The sequence below is a fragment of the Hydractinia symbiolongicarpus genome, chromosome 8 (assembly GCF_029227915.1).
Source record: "Hydractinia symbiolongicarpus strain clone_291-10 chromosome 8, HSymV2.1, whole genome shotgun sequence".
NCBI lineage: Eukaryota > Metazoa > Cnidaria > Hydrozoa > Anthoathecata > Hydractiniidae > Hydractinia > Hydractinia symbiolongicarpus.
The window spans coordinates 18,910,982-18,927,858 of record NC_079882.1 but is presented as its reverse complement, the minus strand read 5'-3'; the positions used below and the strand labels follow the sequence as shown (position 1 = coordinate 18,927,858).

The following is a 16,877-nucleotide window of genomic DNA, read 5'->3' as shown; positions in this document are numbered from 1 at the left end:
GAGTATCATATCCCATTGCGCGCTGCCCTGATGTGCGTAGAGGTTTTTTGTTGTTTAGGGGGTATTTCCACCCACACCAATGACCCGTACAACACACAAATAGACACACACAGTAGGACCACGCGATTTGAATGCGGGAGCAGTCGCTTATTTCTTGCTTAAAAATACTTCGGAACAAAGAAACAACAAACCAGATACTTCAATATACATGCTTACTCTCCTTCACTATCTTAATAATATCCCCTCTTCAATCACACTAGTCTCCTCGTCAATCATTTTAACATCAAACCGTTTATTACTATTATATTAAACTATTATGTTAATACTAGTCGTTAACCCACGGTAAAATCCACGGGGTCGGCCATCTTTAAATAAAACGCTGTTTCGTGTGCCCGTTGCAAGACGTTTTTCTTGCGGACAGACAGACAAATTACGACTATTATTATAGAGACTAGTCGGGAACCCGTGGAAAATTCACGGGGTAACCCGTCCTTTATATATCGTATTTCGTGTTTCCGCCACAGGACTCGCCTATCGCAGACAGACAGACAAAATACGGCTATTATTAAAGAGACGAAATCTGTTACAATCTGTGACCATCAAAGTGGGCGTGCTCATGTTTCTTTTGCAGCTAAAAATATTACGTCTTATTAAAAATGTTACTTTTCTGGCGTTCCGGCACAACGTCAATACATTAGACTGGCTGACGTCAATAGTGAATTAGTGAAGCTTTGCAGTCATTGCACTTTTATGTTTGTGGCCTAATATCTTGAAAACAGCTGGAAATAACTGACGTGATAACTCTCTCGTGGGTAACTAGGGGCAACTTCTCTAATGCTGGGTCAACTCACCAGTTTCGAAAGAGAAGGGTTGATGACGTCATCAAACAGTCCTTGAACCCCAATATCTCTGTAACCGTTCGTCAAAAGTAAATGTTCTTATACTAGGCAGTTCATTTTTTGACTTTGTAGTATAAAATAGTATAAAAAGAGAGATAATAACTATGGGTCAACCAACTTCCATGTCCAGGCCTTAGTTGGAAATAAAAAGAAAGGGATAAATCTTCAAAACTGTTATGTTGTTAGTATTTATAAAGAAGAAAGACAACAGTTTTGGCACTAAAATGAATGTACTCTGAAAAGTAAGTATTATTGTTAAAAATATTCACATAAAAGTGGTAGGAATTAAAAAAAAAATAGTATTGTGAATAATAATATATGAAAAATATATATGACCAAAACTTGTATTTTTAAGCCCGATAAAATATTTTGCAGACAAGCTACTAAATTACAAACAAGCATCATTGAATTGTTTATGAATTTTTTACTGGACCAGTAAAAAAAGAGACAAAAGAAGCTAGGGACGGGTTTTGTTTGCGCATTATAAAGATTTTAAAAAAATCACTGTCAAACATTTCATTCAACAATTTCGGCAAGATCAAGGAAATCTTTGATTTAAATGCATCATTTTTCATGTTGGGTAGGTTTGATGGTATGTTATGTCCAACAGCTACAAACTCTGTGAATTGTCAATAGAATGTTAAAGGCGGTTGAATCTTTATCCACTCTCTTGTTTTACCACGTGTTGGCTTCTCCTCATCTGAAAGAAAAAGCTCATTCAGTAACACAACAAGCACTGCAAACCTCTTGTCATCCGCCATTTTGCTTTTAAAGAATGAATGAACGATCAAATCTTTAAGCGTTCAAATGTTGGATGAAAGAAGTGCCCACAAACCTAAAATCTTATATCATCCAAAATAAAGTTTTTCATCCAACATGGGAGAAGCTTGGTTGGTTTGCCTCGGCCTTTACCCAGTGCTTTGTAGTTTGGACACTTAACACAATGATAAAAACTTTAGTGACGAGGTTGAATTTCTGATTTGGTTTTCATGAGTATTAATTAAAAATTGAGAAGAAATAAGTCTTTCCCACATTTGTTATAAAATGAAAATAAAACTTTATAAAAAAATTTAGAAATTTTAGATATATCATGTTATTTAAATGTGTGTTTTAAAGATCACAGGTGTAATATACAGACTAGCCTTTACTACGAGTATAAATGCAAGTATAAATTGATTTTATGTACATAAAATACAAATTATTAGTCATGAAACTTCAGAAAAACAACTCTTAGCATGTGATGTGTCGAAACACAAAACAATGTGGGAGTATAAACAGATCATGTATTTTTAAAGTTTTAAAATTTCAAAAATTCGTAGAAGATCTAAAAATGCAATACTAAAACAGAATTCAAAACATCATATATGTTACGCAATGAATCACGCGATAAAACACTCAATGATAATAATGATAACTATTCACCTAAGAGTAAAATAGATCTGACGCCAGAGAGAGCTGGAAAAAAGACGGTAAGTATTTTGACGACTATTGTTAATCTATTTGTTCAGTCTGTTTTTATCAAATAATAGATCAGAAATGAGCATTTTAACGAGCTCAAAATGTCCATTATCTTTTTTTAATAAAACTCAATGATACTCAATACGATACTAACATCACTTGGTCAATTAAGAAGTGGAACTAAAAATGTGTGATGCTGGTCCCAACACTGAGGTTGTCTGTCTGTCTGTCTGTCTGTCTGTCTGTCTGTCTGTCTGTCTGTCTGTCTGTCTGTCTGTCTGTCTGTCTGTCTGTCTGTCTGTCTGTCTGTCTGTCTGTCTGTCTGTCTGTCTGTCTGTCTGTCTGTCTGTCTGTCTGTCTGTCTGTCTGTCTGTCTGTCTGTCTGTCTGTCTGTCTGTCTGTCTGTCTGTCTGTCTGTCTGTCTGTCTGTCTGTCTGTCTGTCTGTCTGTCTGTCTGTCTGTCTGTCTGTCTGTCTGTCTGTCTGTCTGTCTGTCTGTCTGTCTGTCTGTCTGTCTGTCTGTCTGTCTGTCTGTCTGTCTGTCTGTCTGTCTGTCTGTCTGTCTGTCTGTCTGTCTGTCTGTCTGTCTGTCTGTCTGTCTGTCTGTCTGTCTGTCTGTCTGTCTGTCTGTCTGTCTGTCTGTCTGTCTGTCTGTCTGTCTGTCTGTCTGTCTGTCTGTCTGTCTGTCTGTCTGTCTGTCTGTCTGTCTGTCTGTCTGTCTGTCTGTCTGTCTGTCTGTCTGTCTGTCTGTCTGTCTGTCTGTCTGTCTGTCTGTCTGTCTGTCTGTCTGTCTGTCTGTCTGTCTGTCTGTCTGTCTGTCTGTCTGTCTGTCTGTCTGTCTGTCTGTCTGTCTGGAAACACAAAATATGCGATATAGAAATGGACGGCCGACAACCGGGTTCATGCTAAACCACGCACGAAATCTTTTAGCTGCAAATAACAAATGCGTTACATTTTAATATTGTAATGGTGAACGCATAGCTGACCTAGCAACAAGCCACACATGTGAAGGTACTTCTAATGCTTCATACTAAATGTGGCTAGGTAAACTTTTGAGTGTATGGATATAACAAATAGTTTCTAAGCAGTGTGGGTAAACAGTTTTAAAATGGCAACATATTTCGCCAAAAATTGTTTTGCTTCCAATCAAAGACAAAAACAATTTACTGTTTTCTCGTTAAATAACAAACGTAAGAATACATTGAAAATAATATTGTCAAAACTTTATAACAGATTATTACTGTGTCACGTGTTCGATAGGTTGTGTTTAAGTATTTTAAAAAAAACAGATATCCTTTCAGGTGTCGCAATTAATTGATTGGTGGTCTATAATGCCAGGCATTAACTTTAGTATGAAATTTACTTAATCCACAAGCTTCTTTGGTTTGAAATTTTGTTAACATATGCACAGATGTTAAAAATATTGTTTTTATTACTAATTTATTGGTTAGTTATTGTGTTGGAAATAGCTTGAAAATCATAAGTTTTTCTATTGCAGAACAAAAAAAACGAAACTGATTTTTTGCTGCTTTTCGTCTTTCTTGGTTCGAGGTACAAACAAGGAAGTGCCATAAGTGGTGAGTTACTTTAAAGGCGTTTCATATCACGCAACCTCGTTTTATTTTGTTAAAGAATCCAGTTCTTGTATGAAATCCAGAACACCTTATATATTACAGCTAAGCGTTACTTCAGCTCTGTTTTTTATGGACTTTTTCTAGCGTTGAAAGTATAAGAGTGTGGCATAAAGTGCATGCTGTCCATAAGTTCTAATAGAGTCATACTAATGACATAAAACTTAGCACAATTGTATTTTTATTTAGCATAATTATTTTCTTGCTGACGTTAGTGTTTTTTTGTAACGTTATCAGCATACAGGAAGACGTTGCGACAAGTGCCCATTTGATCAATAGATCAGACTATAGCATTAGTCACAAAGTTTCATAAAAATTGAGCAAGTAATAAGATAATTTGCCGCGGGCACTTCTCCCTGTGTTAAAATCTTTTTGAGTTACAATTTGAAATTTTGCTTAGGTGATATTGTTCTCTTTTCTTCACAAAGCTTAAAACAAGAAAACCCAGAACTTAACAAAAAAGTCTATTTTGTAGATGCAACTTCACCAGGTCGATTTGCGACCCAAAATAATTTCAAAAAGCATACATTGCAGTGTGATTTATAGTTACAGTGTCGGTACTCTATTTCAATATCATATGAAAAATGCTATTACCATTTTGTGGCAATTTCTTATGATCAACTTTTGAGCATTGGTAGAGCTGATGTTAAAGGGTTTCTAAGTTTTTAAAGCGTTTTAAAATCCTGAAAAAAATGGGCTTTTATTTCTCAAAATGGCTCACAAGAATATTTTCTTTCAAGTCTGTAAATTTAGATAAACAGATTTTTTAGAGAGCCGTTGTAGATAAAAATTGGAATATTCCTATTTTAATGTTTTGCATACATTGAATGAAAAAAAAGGTTCAAAACTTCCTTAACAGTAACTTTCTATCCATCAAGAATAAATGACTTTAGATGGCGTTGTGGTAGTAAAACTATGCCGCACTTGAGATATGACGAAGCTTTCGCAAACGAACGAAAGACTGACTACAAGTTTTCGTTTCCATAGTTGCCAGTAGAACGCCCTCAGTTTTTTCAATACAAAAATAATTTTGCAAAATTATTAAGTGCCACATCATTAAATTAAATACCGAAACAAAGTGGAGGATTAAGTTTTGCATGAGCTAACTACAATCTGTGATGAAAAATATTTCCTTCTTTCAAAAATATAGAAGATAACTTCACTTTTTCGTACTGGTTACTCCAAGTTTCAGATGATATTTAGAATGACACTGAATGAAAGTTAGATTGTCTTCAGATTTAGAAAGCAGACAAAAAATCACACAAACATTGATCTTCTTATCGCACTCTACCTACTCGATTGGTATTTCACTGTAAGTATTCTGATTAACTGCCACGTTTTGAAAGATCTGTTCTAGAATTTTGTCTTATTTTTAAAAAATATATTTCTGATCCACTGGACAATTGTTAAGTACACTGTGACTAGACAAAGTAGTGATCAAAGAGCAATGTGTAATGGACATTAACAACATCACAGATATAAAATGCAGTAAGTTTCTTACTCAAAAATGGCCTGATAGCTAACCTATTGAAACCCATAGAAGGACTTATGATAGTCACGTCTTAAAACAACCAGGATCATTCAAGTTGTGAAGAAAAAGTTATCAGAAGGGGGGGGACGCATAATTGCAAACGCATAAAGCAAAAAATAAATAAATAAAAATGTAAAATCTATTTAAAAACAGTAGTACTACTTTCCACAGCAACATAAAAAATATCGACGAAAAAAACCCTTTTTTCTTCGTTTTTCATTGTTATCTTCATCAATATCCATTAGATTGTTATTAACGCTATTAGAAACTGAAGAGCGATTAACAGTTGGAACAGCTACAATAACTTCCCCGGTTGTATCGGAGACAATTACATCTTCAGGAGCATTATTATTATTAAGGATAGTATCAATACCAGGCACAGTATCAATATCTGGAACAATGTGAACATCTGGGACAGCATCCCTATCTGGGACAGTATCACAATGTGGGATAGCATTATCAAGCGGGACAGTATCACCACTAAGAACTGCCTTAGCACCTGTGTCTAACTGTTCAGAAACAGAAATGTCATCAACGATTTTCTCCCTAGTTTTGACAGACGGATGATTTTCTTGCAACAAGCCGCCATTGTTACAAGTTGCATCACTTTCAACCAAGCTAACAGGATTACTTAATATTTTGACGGAATTATCATTTTGTACAAGAGAAATCAATTGCAACTGCTGTTCCGGTAAGCCGCCACTACTGGTGCCAACACGTGCAATCTCAATCTCACCTTTGTCATTTTTCTTTTTGCAATCAGTTATATCGCGATATCTGACAAGTTGTGTATATATCTTATCAGGCTTGTTCGGGTTCACAGAGGATTTCTTCATTATTGGAGGTGACCTTTTTACTTTCTTCGCAAATTTTCTCTTCAATTCTTTCAACATCCTTGTCTTTAGTATTTCTAGATGGAAAAAAACAGATCAGGGACACCCAATCAAAAAACAAACAAACCACACAACATCCTTTCTTTACATACGATACTTCGAATCCTCCACTGGAGATTAGGGACACCCAATCAAAAAACAAATCTGCTATAGTGAAAGCATGTCGGCATTTAAGTTGGGTGGCGGTCTGGTGTCCTTTTTGTGTTTAGAAGTGATATTCTCACTTTTAAACATCGATTACAATTAAACTTTACCACATTTTTACCTGTTTGATAATTTTTGTAATAGCAATAAAAAGTCGAAAAGTAATTATTCCCTACCTTGGAATTCCTTAATACATCGCATTCTATCGTCAAAAAAATATCCATTACTCAGTCGTATTATCGCGTCATCGCTTATGGTGAAGAATTTATGAGATCGTACAAAGACGAACAACCCAACCACCACACAACAAGGCACCACGTATTTCATCACTTCTAACAATACATCTAAAGCAAGAAACAAAAAGTAAGTTCCTTCACAAAGGAAAGATAACCGCAGGTTTTTTTGAAACCAAATGTCAAAATTGGAGATTCAAGAAGTAAAATTATGGGTACATGACTTTAATACGGATATGGATTAAATACCGTATTTTGTTTCCATTAATACCGTTTGAATCCTTTTCTTCGGCCGCAGAGGCGTTATTTTTGGAACAAGACACAGGGGCCCACATGCCCCACTAATGATGGGCGCAAGAAAAAAGGATAATAACTGGCTCACTAAGTGAGAGCTGCATCCCGTTTTATTCTACATTCAAACCTGTCTTTAGCAGACATGTGTTTGGGTGTTTGCTACACAAGGGGTTTGGAAACATGAAAATAGTTTAAATTTGTGTTAACTGAAATCAAGCTGCCGTATGCAACGTACTAAAAAACATTTCTTTCCTATTTGTCTATTTCTCTATGGCGACAATGTCGCTATTGAGTGAAGCACCTATATATACCTTGGCTATCCACAATATGATTTGCTGCAGACAGGCTTGCTTGATTGCATTTTTTGCAGTACAAAATGTCTCTTTTAGTAGCCAAGATTTAGTTTATAAATAAAGTTCTTTTCTTCATATAAAAAATGAGTATTTCAAAAGAAGAAAACGGGGGCAATAGGAAAAAGACCGTGTAAAGAATACGAGCCAGGGTTAAAACAAGAATATCATTTTAAGCCCCGACTCCTCTCTGTTGTGTATGTTGGTGTTTTGGTTATGTTGAATATAGGTTGGTTCGTTTGTCAAATTTAGTTAAAGTGGGATGGTATTCTAAAGTTGCTCCTCCCCTCTCCTCCCTTTTCTAGCTCACAGTACCGGCAGAAGAAATTCTTACCCCTTTGTGACATGTAAAAGAAGTACAGTTGAACCAAACTAACAACATATTCCAACACGTCAATTGGAGTGACAATATCCATAGCTGCGTTCTGTCTACTGTCTTTTCAAAGACTGAGTTGCTTTGTATAATTGCAAAGTAAGTTGCTTTGTTTGACGTCAAATAGTGAACGTAGAACGACTAACGATATTTGACGTCAATCAAAGAACCAATAGGATCATGGGATAGCACGGGTACTTAGCAACCTTCCAGCAAGTAATATGGTAGACTTCGTTTCTATGGTTTGGCAGAATGCTTGTAAATATTAACTTCATAGATCGCCTAATGAATGTTTTTGTTGTAGTTTTCAAATTTATCAAATCATTTTGTCAGACTTGTTTTGTTGAATTGAGGACACTTAAATTCATGAATGTTCAAGTTGCAAGAACGTTGATTTGAAAACAAAGAATTTATATTTTGAATGCTATTTTCTCCGTTTTACATTTAAACATCGAACTAAAAGACGACTATTGTAAAGCAACCTAAGTATTATGCACTTCATCATTTCACAACTCATGCTAGTTGTCTATATTTAGGCTGTTGTCTTTTAATACTCGACCTGATTCTGCTGCTGAAGGTACTACAGATTGTCATGGCAAAGCTAAATCCTAAAATTTCGCAATATTTATATTTTATGCTTTAGGGTGTTTCACAAGGCTTTTCTATCAATTTATTTCACACCAGATAATTTTTATTCCAACAAAAAAAATTCTTAACAAGGGGCTCTTCACAAACAAGTCTTCAAATTTTTTGATCTCCTATCGCATCCGTCAACCTCCGTTAACGTTGCTTTCCCCCCTGCCACTGACCAATCAGAATAGAGATTGTAAATAATACGTTCGTCACGAGTGTATTCACGTGGCCATACCGTTCTGTGGCTAATTCACCTGGAAGAAGTAGTTGGTTAATAAAGAATTTCATAACTCAAACTCAGGTCGCTAAAAAGCTAATAACACTGTTTAAGAGAGGACTGTATATTATCTAAGATAATATGAATCGAAATTAAGACTGGAAGCACTTTGTCCCTTTAGCAAAAAAACTTAATGTAACTCCAACATTCTGAAAACCGTATGTCAAATGATTCGAATTAAAAACGAATTATTGCAAATTTTATTAAGATCAAACGATTTTCTGAGAGAGTCCATACTTCAATTTCAACATAGAAGAGAAAGCAAAATACAATCGCGTACGAGTTTCGAAAGTTGTGACATCTTTAAAGCAATCTAAAACGGCCAAAGCTTTCCATTGCATTTATTATTTTCACAAAAAACCTTTTATAAAATCTTTATCAGTCGTACTTTTCAAAAAGTTCGAGTTATTGAGAGTTCGTATATCTCAGACATTCGTTAGGTCGGACGAATTTTATTTCTCTCTGAGGGCCGGAGTTAACGGTACTTTATTGTATCACATAAATATCGAATTTGACAATAACACATTTATACAGAATTTTAAATAGGCCCCGCTGTTAACAACAAAACAATAGAGTAGATTGTGGGATGCAGTCGCAATTTGAAAATGGTGTCTATAGAACACATTACAGTGCGTTCTGAAGAACTTTTAAAGTGTTTTAAAACAGTTAAGTTTCCTTACATCCCTCAAGTCAAAGAGCAAAATGTATTGCAAGCAAAACGTCACATTTGCGTGAACCTCTACTGCAGTTGCAACCTTTGTTATGGTACTACAAGAAATCCAAGGATACACATGGTAGAATGTGATCTATTACAACTAAGTTTGATTTTTTTAATAATTTTAAAATTTCTTCTTGTGCTATATCTTTTTAATATAAGATAAACACTTTTCATCATTTTAATCAACGCTGGCAGAAAGCTTGTAGAAATTCTTAATCCTCAGTACACCATGTCTTGCTTCTGAGCGTAGGCCCTGCGCAAATTCTCGTAAAGGTACGCGCTCTTCTTTTACATTGCGCCCAGAGCTTCTTGATTATATTGGTACGATGCATGAACTCGCAGCCTTCTATATTGCTATGCGCGCTATTTCCTGTCCGCCCAAACCTCTATGTGTTTGCGTGAATTTTAACTTCCAACACAGGGCCTATATATTACTTTTTTCTTATGTTACTTTACTTTCACTTGTTTTTCGTGTCACATATGTTATACCCCACTTTGTAATATCTGCCCCACTTTGTAATAACTTTTGCCCCACTTTGTAATTTCGGAGCTGCCCCACTTTGTAATTAATTCATTGCTGCCCCACTTTGTAATTTTCGCAGCTGCCTCACTTTGTAATAATGTCTTGCCCCACTTTTTAATTTTTGGTTTATTTTGCTCATCAATAGCCTTTCAGGCCCTCCCGTAGAAAAAAAGCTTTAGAAGGGGGTTGCACGACATAAATTCAAAACGAAGCACACTGAAATTCAATACACAACTGGGATCTCAAATACTTGAAGTAATCTGTGTAGTTATTTTCCTCCTCGTTCATTTTGACATCTCCTAGTACATTTGAGATTTGATTATTCGATACTGCTAATTTCATCTCCGTGCCTCCAAATTGCTCTGGAAGATAATAGATTGAATCAGGACGGCCAGATGCAGTGTCACGTCGAGATTTTCTAATTCTAAGAGTATCCCAGTGTGCAGTCTTTTTGCAATAATGCAGAAAACGAATACCATAAACATTTTTTAGAAAGCTCGTCACTTAAATCCAGGCCTCCATTGGCCTCCATGTCAGCAAAAATATTCTTCCACCAAATTGATCGTGTTTTGCTGAAATGAGACCACCAAGATTCAATGCGTTGATTTCTTGGCGACGGGACGTACCTAATGAACTCGGTGTTAGCACGAAAAAATGCTTGAATTTCGGCTGTAATACAGTTCTCTGTCCCCAAATGGTAATCAGTTCAACTGGACATCCTTTATTTTTAATAACGCAATCAACGAACATCCATGCTATATTATCTGGCGAATTGTTAGACCTTGTTACGTTTAACCATAATATTTTTCTGCTAAAACCATCGATAGCACCGTGAATGGGGAAACCATATGGCTTAAGCTTATCATATCCGTCAATGTTCCAGACGAAGTTTGGGCCAGGATTCGAATATTCCCTCCTCTTAAGACGGCGGAATTTTCTGAATTCGGTACCTTCGGGATCCAACTCACGTAGCAATTTAGATACAACACATCTTGGCATATCCCATCCTTGCATTTGTAGAGTATGCCAAACAGTACGATAACCACCACATGATTCTGGACCGTCAACAATCTCACGTATTCTTTGTTCAATTCTTTGATTTGAGTTAACAACATTGCGATTACGTCTACACAGCTCATAACTTTTAAGGCGTCTTAGAAGCGTGCTTATGCTTATGATGCAGTTGTGTTTCCTCCCAAGTAAGAGGACAATTTCTGCATACTTAAAACCACAGTGGTAATAATATTTGATTACATTTTCTTCATCGAAAATGGCGTCCTCTGTGTACTCTTCTAAAAATATAAAACATTCGTTGCGATGCAGCCTAGCAGGAATTTCTCAAAAACCTACATTTTCTAAAAGTAAGTCATACCTGATGAGGATGACATACCTTGAATAAGTAAACACAGTTTAATGCCTCGCAACACAAGAGAAATAAACTCTGTGAACATCTACCTCAACCAACCAACAACCCAACACGGTCAACAATAGACAAAACCTGGAGCCTGAAAGAGGCACCAAAGTCACCTTATTGTTTTGTTTAATCAATTTGATTTTTCAGAGTTTCTTTATTTGCCGCGAATTTTCTTTATTTGCCGTGAAATTTCTTTATTTGCCGTGAACTTTCTTTATTTGCCGTGAACTTTCTTTATTTGCCGTGAACTTTCATTATTTGCCGTGATACTTGTGGGCCACCGTATAAAATATTTTTTTAAGATTTAATAAAGTAAGTACATGAATTTTAAAAATCAGGGACACCAAAACATTTAATATTTTTTACTGCGTAAAACCTCTTCTGTTACTAGCAGAAAAATATGGAGAGATTGTAAAATTATTTTAGAAATACCCTCATTCTTCACGACTTGCCTAGCAATAGTTCTGTTACTGTTGAGAATTGAACATTCATAATTTTCTTCAAAAAAACTCATCGCTGTCTGAATTTTGAGCCTATGCCTTCTAGACAGTCTTTTAAGGCTTAAATAATACCACTACAACTTAGTCCTGTGTGGTTATACCTTTAGTTTTGTGGCTGCTTGGCTGTGGTTGCTAAAAACAGAAAAACAGGACCATTTCATCTTTTTCATATAGCTCACAGGGCAACGTTTAAATGTGTTTTTCCGATAGGCAAAACTCTGATTGTGTTTTTCACACAAGCAGATCCCAGCCTGATTTTGAATTTTTACTTGATGGTTTTACAGGAAAGGTTTTACTAACACATCCACATCAGAAGACCTCAAAACATTTTTTGAAATATATATTCGTTCTTTTTCAGAACATCCACCATCAGCATTTTTTAATAATCTTGAGCAAAGCAGAAAGTTTAGAAATATGTTTAGAAAATTCAGATGTTAAATTCACATTGTTGAACTAACGAAATGTTTGAACTGCTTGGTTTATTGTACCATCTCACAAGTTATTATTCGAATCATTAATTTTACAACAAGATTTGTGAAATGAAATTCCAAAATAGATTTTACGGACATTAAGTTGCTACTTTTTAAGAATAATAGTAATGTAAAAACTGCATGTAAAGTCTATAATTTTATTCAGATGTATTGTATGTAAGTTCGAAAAGTTAGCTATTGCGTAAAAATACAGTTTATTTTTTATGATAGAGACTTAAAACTCTGAATTTTTGAGGAAAATAAATGATTTTGTCCCACCTTTCTTGGTCTTCAAAGTTTATCTATGATAATTAAAAAACTTGTCTATGTATTTTATTTGCGGAAATTTTTTCGGGTTTTGTAAAATTTGCATTATTACACTATTCCCGCAAAATGTTGAAATTAGAAATAGTCCATAAGAATGTCGCTGCTGCTATAACAAAATCCATGAGAAACTAGTGGGAACGACACAAAAAAAGGTAATCTCATATTACACAACTGGTGTAAATTTAATGAATATGAAAAGTTAATAAAGTTATCTGAGTGCACAATGGAAAATAGGCGTGATTTTGCAAGGGCCGGGCTATTTTGTTACCCATTGCTTTGTTTTTTTAAAGATCGGAGTCTAATGTTGGTTATAAGATGTTGCTTATAAAAAAACGTTGATCAACTTTGTTTTAGATTGTTCTAGTGCTCTTGAATTTGTTTCAGATCTGTATTTCTTCTACATTCTTCTTTATGAAAGTTCAAGTGCATTTGTATCTCCGTAAGTGAATGTTTATTTACATAATATTTAAAATTTACATATCTACATTGAGTTAATTTCGCAATTATTATAAGGACGAGAGAAGTTTGCTGCTGCATGTAAATCAAATGATGTCGAAGTATATAAAACCATCTTTGCCATGAAATCCTGTGTGTACTTCATCTTTATTTACTGAGTTGATTTGGCATAATTTGCTTTCGGTATTTCCTTTATATTGGAAGTTAAAAGAATGGCAAGCTTCCCCATGTTGTTGACACAAAACGAAGCATTCGTTCACATTTGAAACGAGTTTTTTATCAAATACTTGTCCTTCTAAAGCATGATCCTTAAAGTCTATTTTGGTTGAACCAATCCTTGCTCTGTAAAACTTGGCTTGGTAATTAGGTTTCGGTTTGTTTAAACCTGGAAAGAACAAGTTTGTGAACATGAATTAAATGCCATGTCAAAATATTTTGTTCCGTTTTAAAGTTAAAAGTGCGCAAATTGCCAAACGTTTGTGTTTGATTTTACAAAAAGTTAAAAATTTAGACAACTAAGTGAGACCGATACAGCAAAGAACACAACAATGATATAGCTTTAAAAATCACAAACAAAAGCTAAGAAACAAAGCAATGTAAGAACCAAATAAAAGTACCTGCATGAAATGTCGAATTTATGTCAGTTATCAATAAAGGTGTGTCCCATATCATGACATCATCAACCATAATATCCACCCCTTCATCAGGAGGTGGTTCTTCGGCAGTTGTTCCTATAGCTAATCGGTTTGGAACTGGTAATCCTTCAATTAATATTGTATACGAATTGGTCGCACAATATGTATTTGTTTCTGACGCATTGACAAACACAGTAAGACATGTTTTGTTCCATCTGATTGTATAAAAATGCCAGTCGGGATTTCCGCCTGCATCAGTTCGATTAAACAAGCTGGAGGTGTCATGAAAAATGTTCCACGAATTGGAACCATCCCAAACTTCAATCGGCAGAACATTTGGCGTAAAATGTTTTATGTTGAAAGCACTCGAACTGAATATATATGACATTCCTTCCGTCCATTTAATCCAGAACGCTAGAGTGTATCCGGTACTGCAGGTCGTAGGTTTTAAGAAGCATGTGTTTTGCAAATTATCAACTAGGATCCCACTTTTCTTGCCACTAAAATAAGCAACGTTCGTGGTTAGCGGGATGTCATATTCTATGAAAGTTCCAGAAAGTATTTTTCCATTGTTAATTGTTCCATTTTTTGAATAAACAACCCCTTCAGCGTTAAACTTCTCCATGTCCAGCCAAAAATTGGGCTCCACAAATTCACCTATAAAAGGATTTGTGTTAAAAATTAACTCGGCAACAAAGTTAAGTTAAAAAGATATATCTCTGCAACAATTAATTCTATTCTTAACCAACATTCGTTTGCACGTTTCGTTTTCTCTTATTTTCAGATAAAAAACTTCTTGATTATTTGAACACCTTATACAAATTAAAATGATTTAAATGAATTCAAAAGTCCATATCAATTGTGGGTACTTGCAAAATGAGAAGAATGTAGAATTCAGTAACAAATTCCCTATTAAAATATTTTCTCACTTGTTTAGTACGGAAATCGAGCAATACTACATTTGATAAGTCGGAAAAAATATCCAGCAAGGATTTATATTTTAAGTTTGCATGGGAATAACCACCACCAAATAAAACGTAGCTTAACTTTATCCCATCTCCTATACTTTGAATCTCATAGGTTAAACTACATATTGACAAGATTGGAGCCAACTCGGAGCTACAGAAAATCTACGATGATTAAATAAACACCCAACCTGTAATGGATTGACAAAATGTTTCCATTAGTTTTAACAACATCAGCTTCTTTAGCAAAAACATTTTTCTTTTTTTTCTGTCGCGACCAACTTTTTGCTGTCTAGTTTTAAAATAAATAAAAATTCTGTTCAAATATTTTACATTTAATGTTATAGTTTATAGAAATAACCATGGCAATGTAGGAAGTTTTTAAATTATGTCATAGCACCCGTTTGTGTTAAACTTATTTCAATAGATAATGAATAGACTGTATATATGTGTATATAGACTCCTGATTAAGTATATTCTTTTTTTTATTTTTTTTTATTTTTTTGACTTTTTCTTACAATTTTAGTGTGACGTTGATGCGTGTACTTGTTTACAGAAGTTATGAGAGAATTTTTATGAGAGAAAGATTTATAATATGTTTAGTTTCAGAATTAAATGTTTCAAGGAACATCGGGCAACACCTGTTTCAACTGAACTTACACTCCGCGCATGGTACAGGCAAGTTGTATACAGAAATTAAAACAAAATTTTTTTTAGAATGCAACTGATGAAAGCAGTAAATAGAAGAAAAGTTAAGATTCATCTCTGTTAAAAGTTACAAAAAATAGTCAGTGCTCCTTTTTTTTGAGTTTTGGAACCGAATATTAATGAGTAAATTTTTCGAATAAGATGAAATTTGCATTTATCAACTTTGTGAATTTTAGTATTATGAAATTAAATAACCACCTTAAGTCTGTGCTTGGAGGGTCTGTGCTGCAGAGATATGAAATTCCTGTCGACTACTTCGAAAGTAGAAATTATCTCTCCAAATATTATATCTTTTGCATATTTCATCTTCAATAAATTGGATTGTGTAGTGTAAAACATTAAATTGAAAACCTGACTTTAACTTATTATCATTTTTTGCTATACTTCCTATGCCTATTCATAAATTCAATACAAAAACGAGACTACGCATGGAATTGAGGCCAGGGCTGCTAGAAAAACTCTTTGTTTTAAGCCGGGCACAACAAAGTTGAATAAAATTATTAGGTTCAAGCTATAATGGAGGATATCTATTTTACCGTAAAATTTCATGATACGTCCAAAATATTGCGGTTGTTTTAACAATCTCCATAGTAAAACGAATATATGACAACCAAAATAGCTCACAATTGCCATTATTAGTTGTTTCAACTACAAAAGAGAGGTCTGAATTTTAGTGAGCGCTACATGTTACCCACTAAGAAATTATTGTATATCGTAGAAATGTTTCGTCTTTGTATGGTCTTTGTCACGTGGAAAAACAGCTTTTCTTACCATTCAATATTATGTTTTTTTGTATCCGAACACAAATGTGGCGATTTTTTGTTTAAAAAAATACCATGAACAATTTAAATACTGTGTTTCATCATAAATTGTTCTAGTATATTTTTCTAAATAAATTTGTAAAAAATTTATCTCAAATGACATTCGAGGTAAAAGACGCAAACACATATGCCAGTCTGGACTTACCTTTGAAACCCCACCTGGCAGTGTGTCAATTCTTGGTTAGCAAGCAGAGTAGACATATTGATCTTATGATAAAAGAATCCAACGGTATTAGACAATTTAATATAATAAAGAAAACCCCCCGAAAATTACCACATTTTTACGTTTTAAGTTTTAAATAAGAATTATCATGAAAACTTCTTATTGTGTTGTTATCAACCATATCAATTTAAATCAATCAATTTAAATCAAACATAAACTTCTGTTTTGTTGGATATATTTTTTTTGCAATAATGGTAGAAAATGAGAGTTGTCAAAAGAGACAAGCTTTACCATTTTTGTCAATGTGGTGGCCAACAATATGTTCAAATCAAATTGACATTTTTAGTAAGAAACTTTGTGTGAAAAACTTTGCTAGCAATGACACATCATCGCATACATATGTAAAGAAACACTCATACCCTACTTCTTAATGACAATATTCACAAAACCTTTGTGAAAAAG

General features: G+C 34.4%; 1 protein-coding gene across 1 annotated transcript; it reads right to left on the bottom strand.

Annotated features, from left to right (window-relative positions):
* Positions 1 to 12,095: 12,095 nt before the first annotated feature.
* Positions 12,096 to 15,068, bottom strand: LOC130654788 (uncharacterized). The gene is made up of 3 exons (XM_057457414.1): positions 14,915 to 15,068; positions 13,741 to 14,415; positions 12,096 to 13,508 (listed from the first exon to the last, which is right to left on the bottom strand). The coding sequence occupies exons 1-3, from the start codon at positions 14,976 to 14,978 to the stop codon at positions 13,210 to 13,212; spliced, it is 1,038 nt and encodes a 345-aa protein (XP_057313397.1). The 5' UTR covers positions 14,979 to 15,068; the 3' UTR covers positions 12,096 to 13,209.
* Positions 15,069 to 16,877: the final 1,809 nt, after the last annotated feature.

Excerpts from the sequence above, each read along its gene's own strand:
- LOC130654788 (XM_057457414.1), bottom strand. The coding sequence starts at position 14,978 with ATGTTTTTGCTAAAGAAGCTGATGTTGTTAAAACTAATGGAAACATTT. Across the intron at positions 14,416-14,914 it reads ATTTTGTCAATCCATTACAG|GTGAATTTGTGGAGCCCAAT; the intron begins GTTGGGTGTTTA and ends ATCCTTTTATAG. Across the intron at positions 13,509-13,740 it reads AAATTCGACATTTCATGCAG|GTTTAAACAAACCGAAACCT; the intron begins GTACTTTTATTT and ends TGTTCTTTCCAG.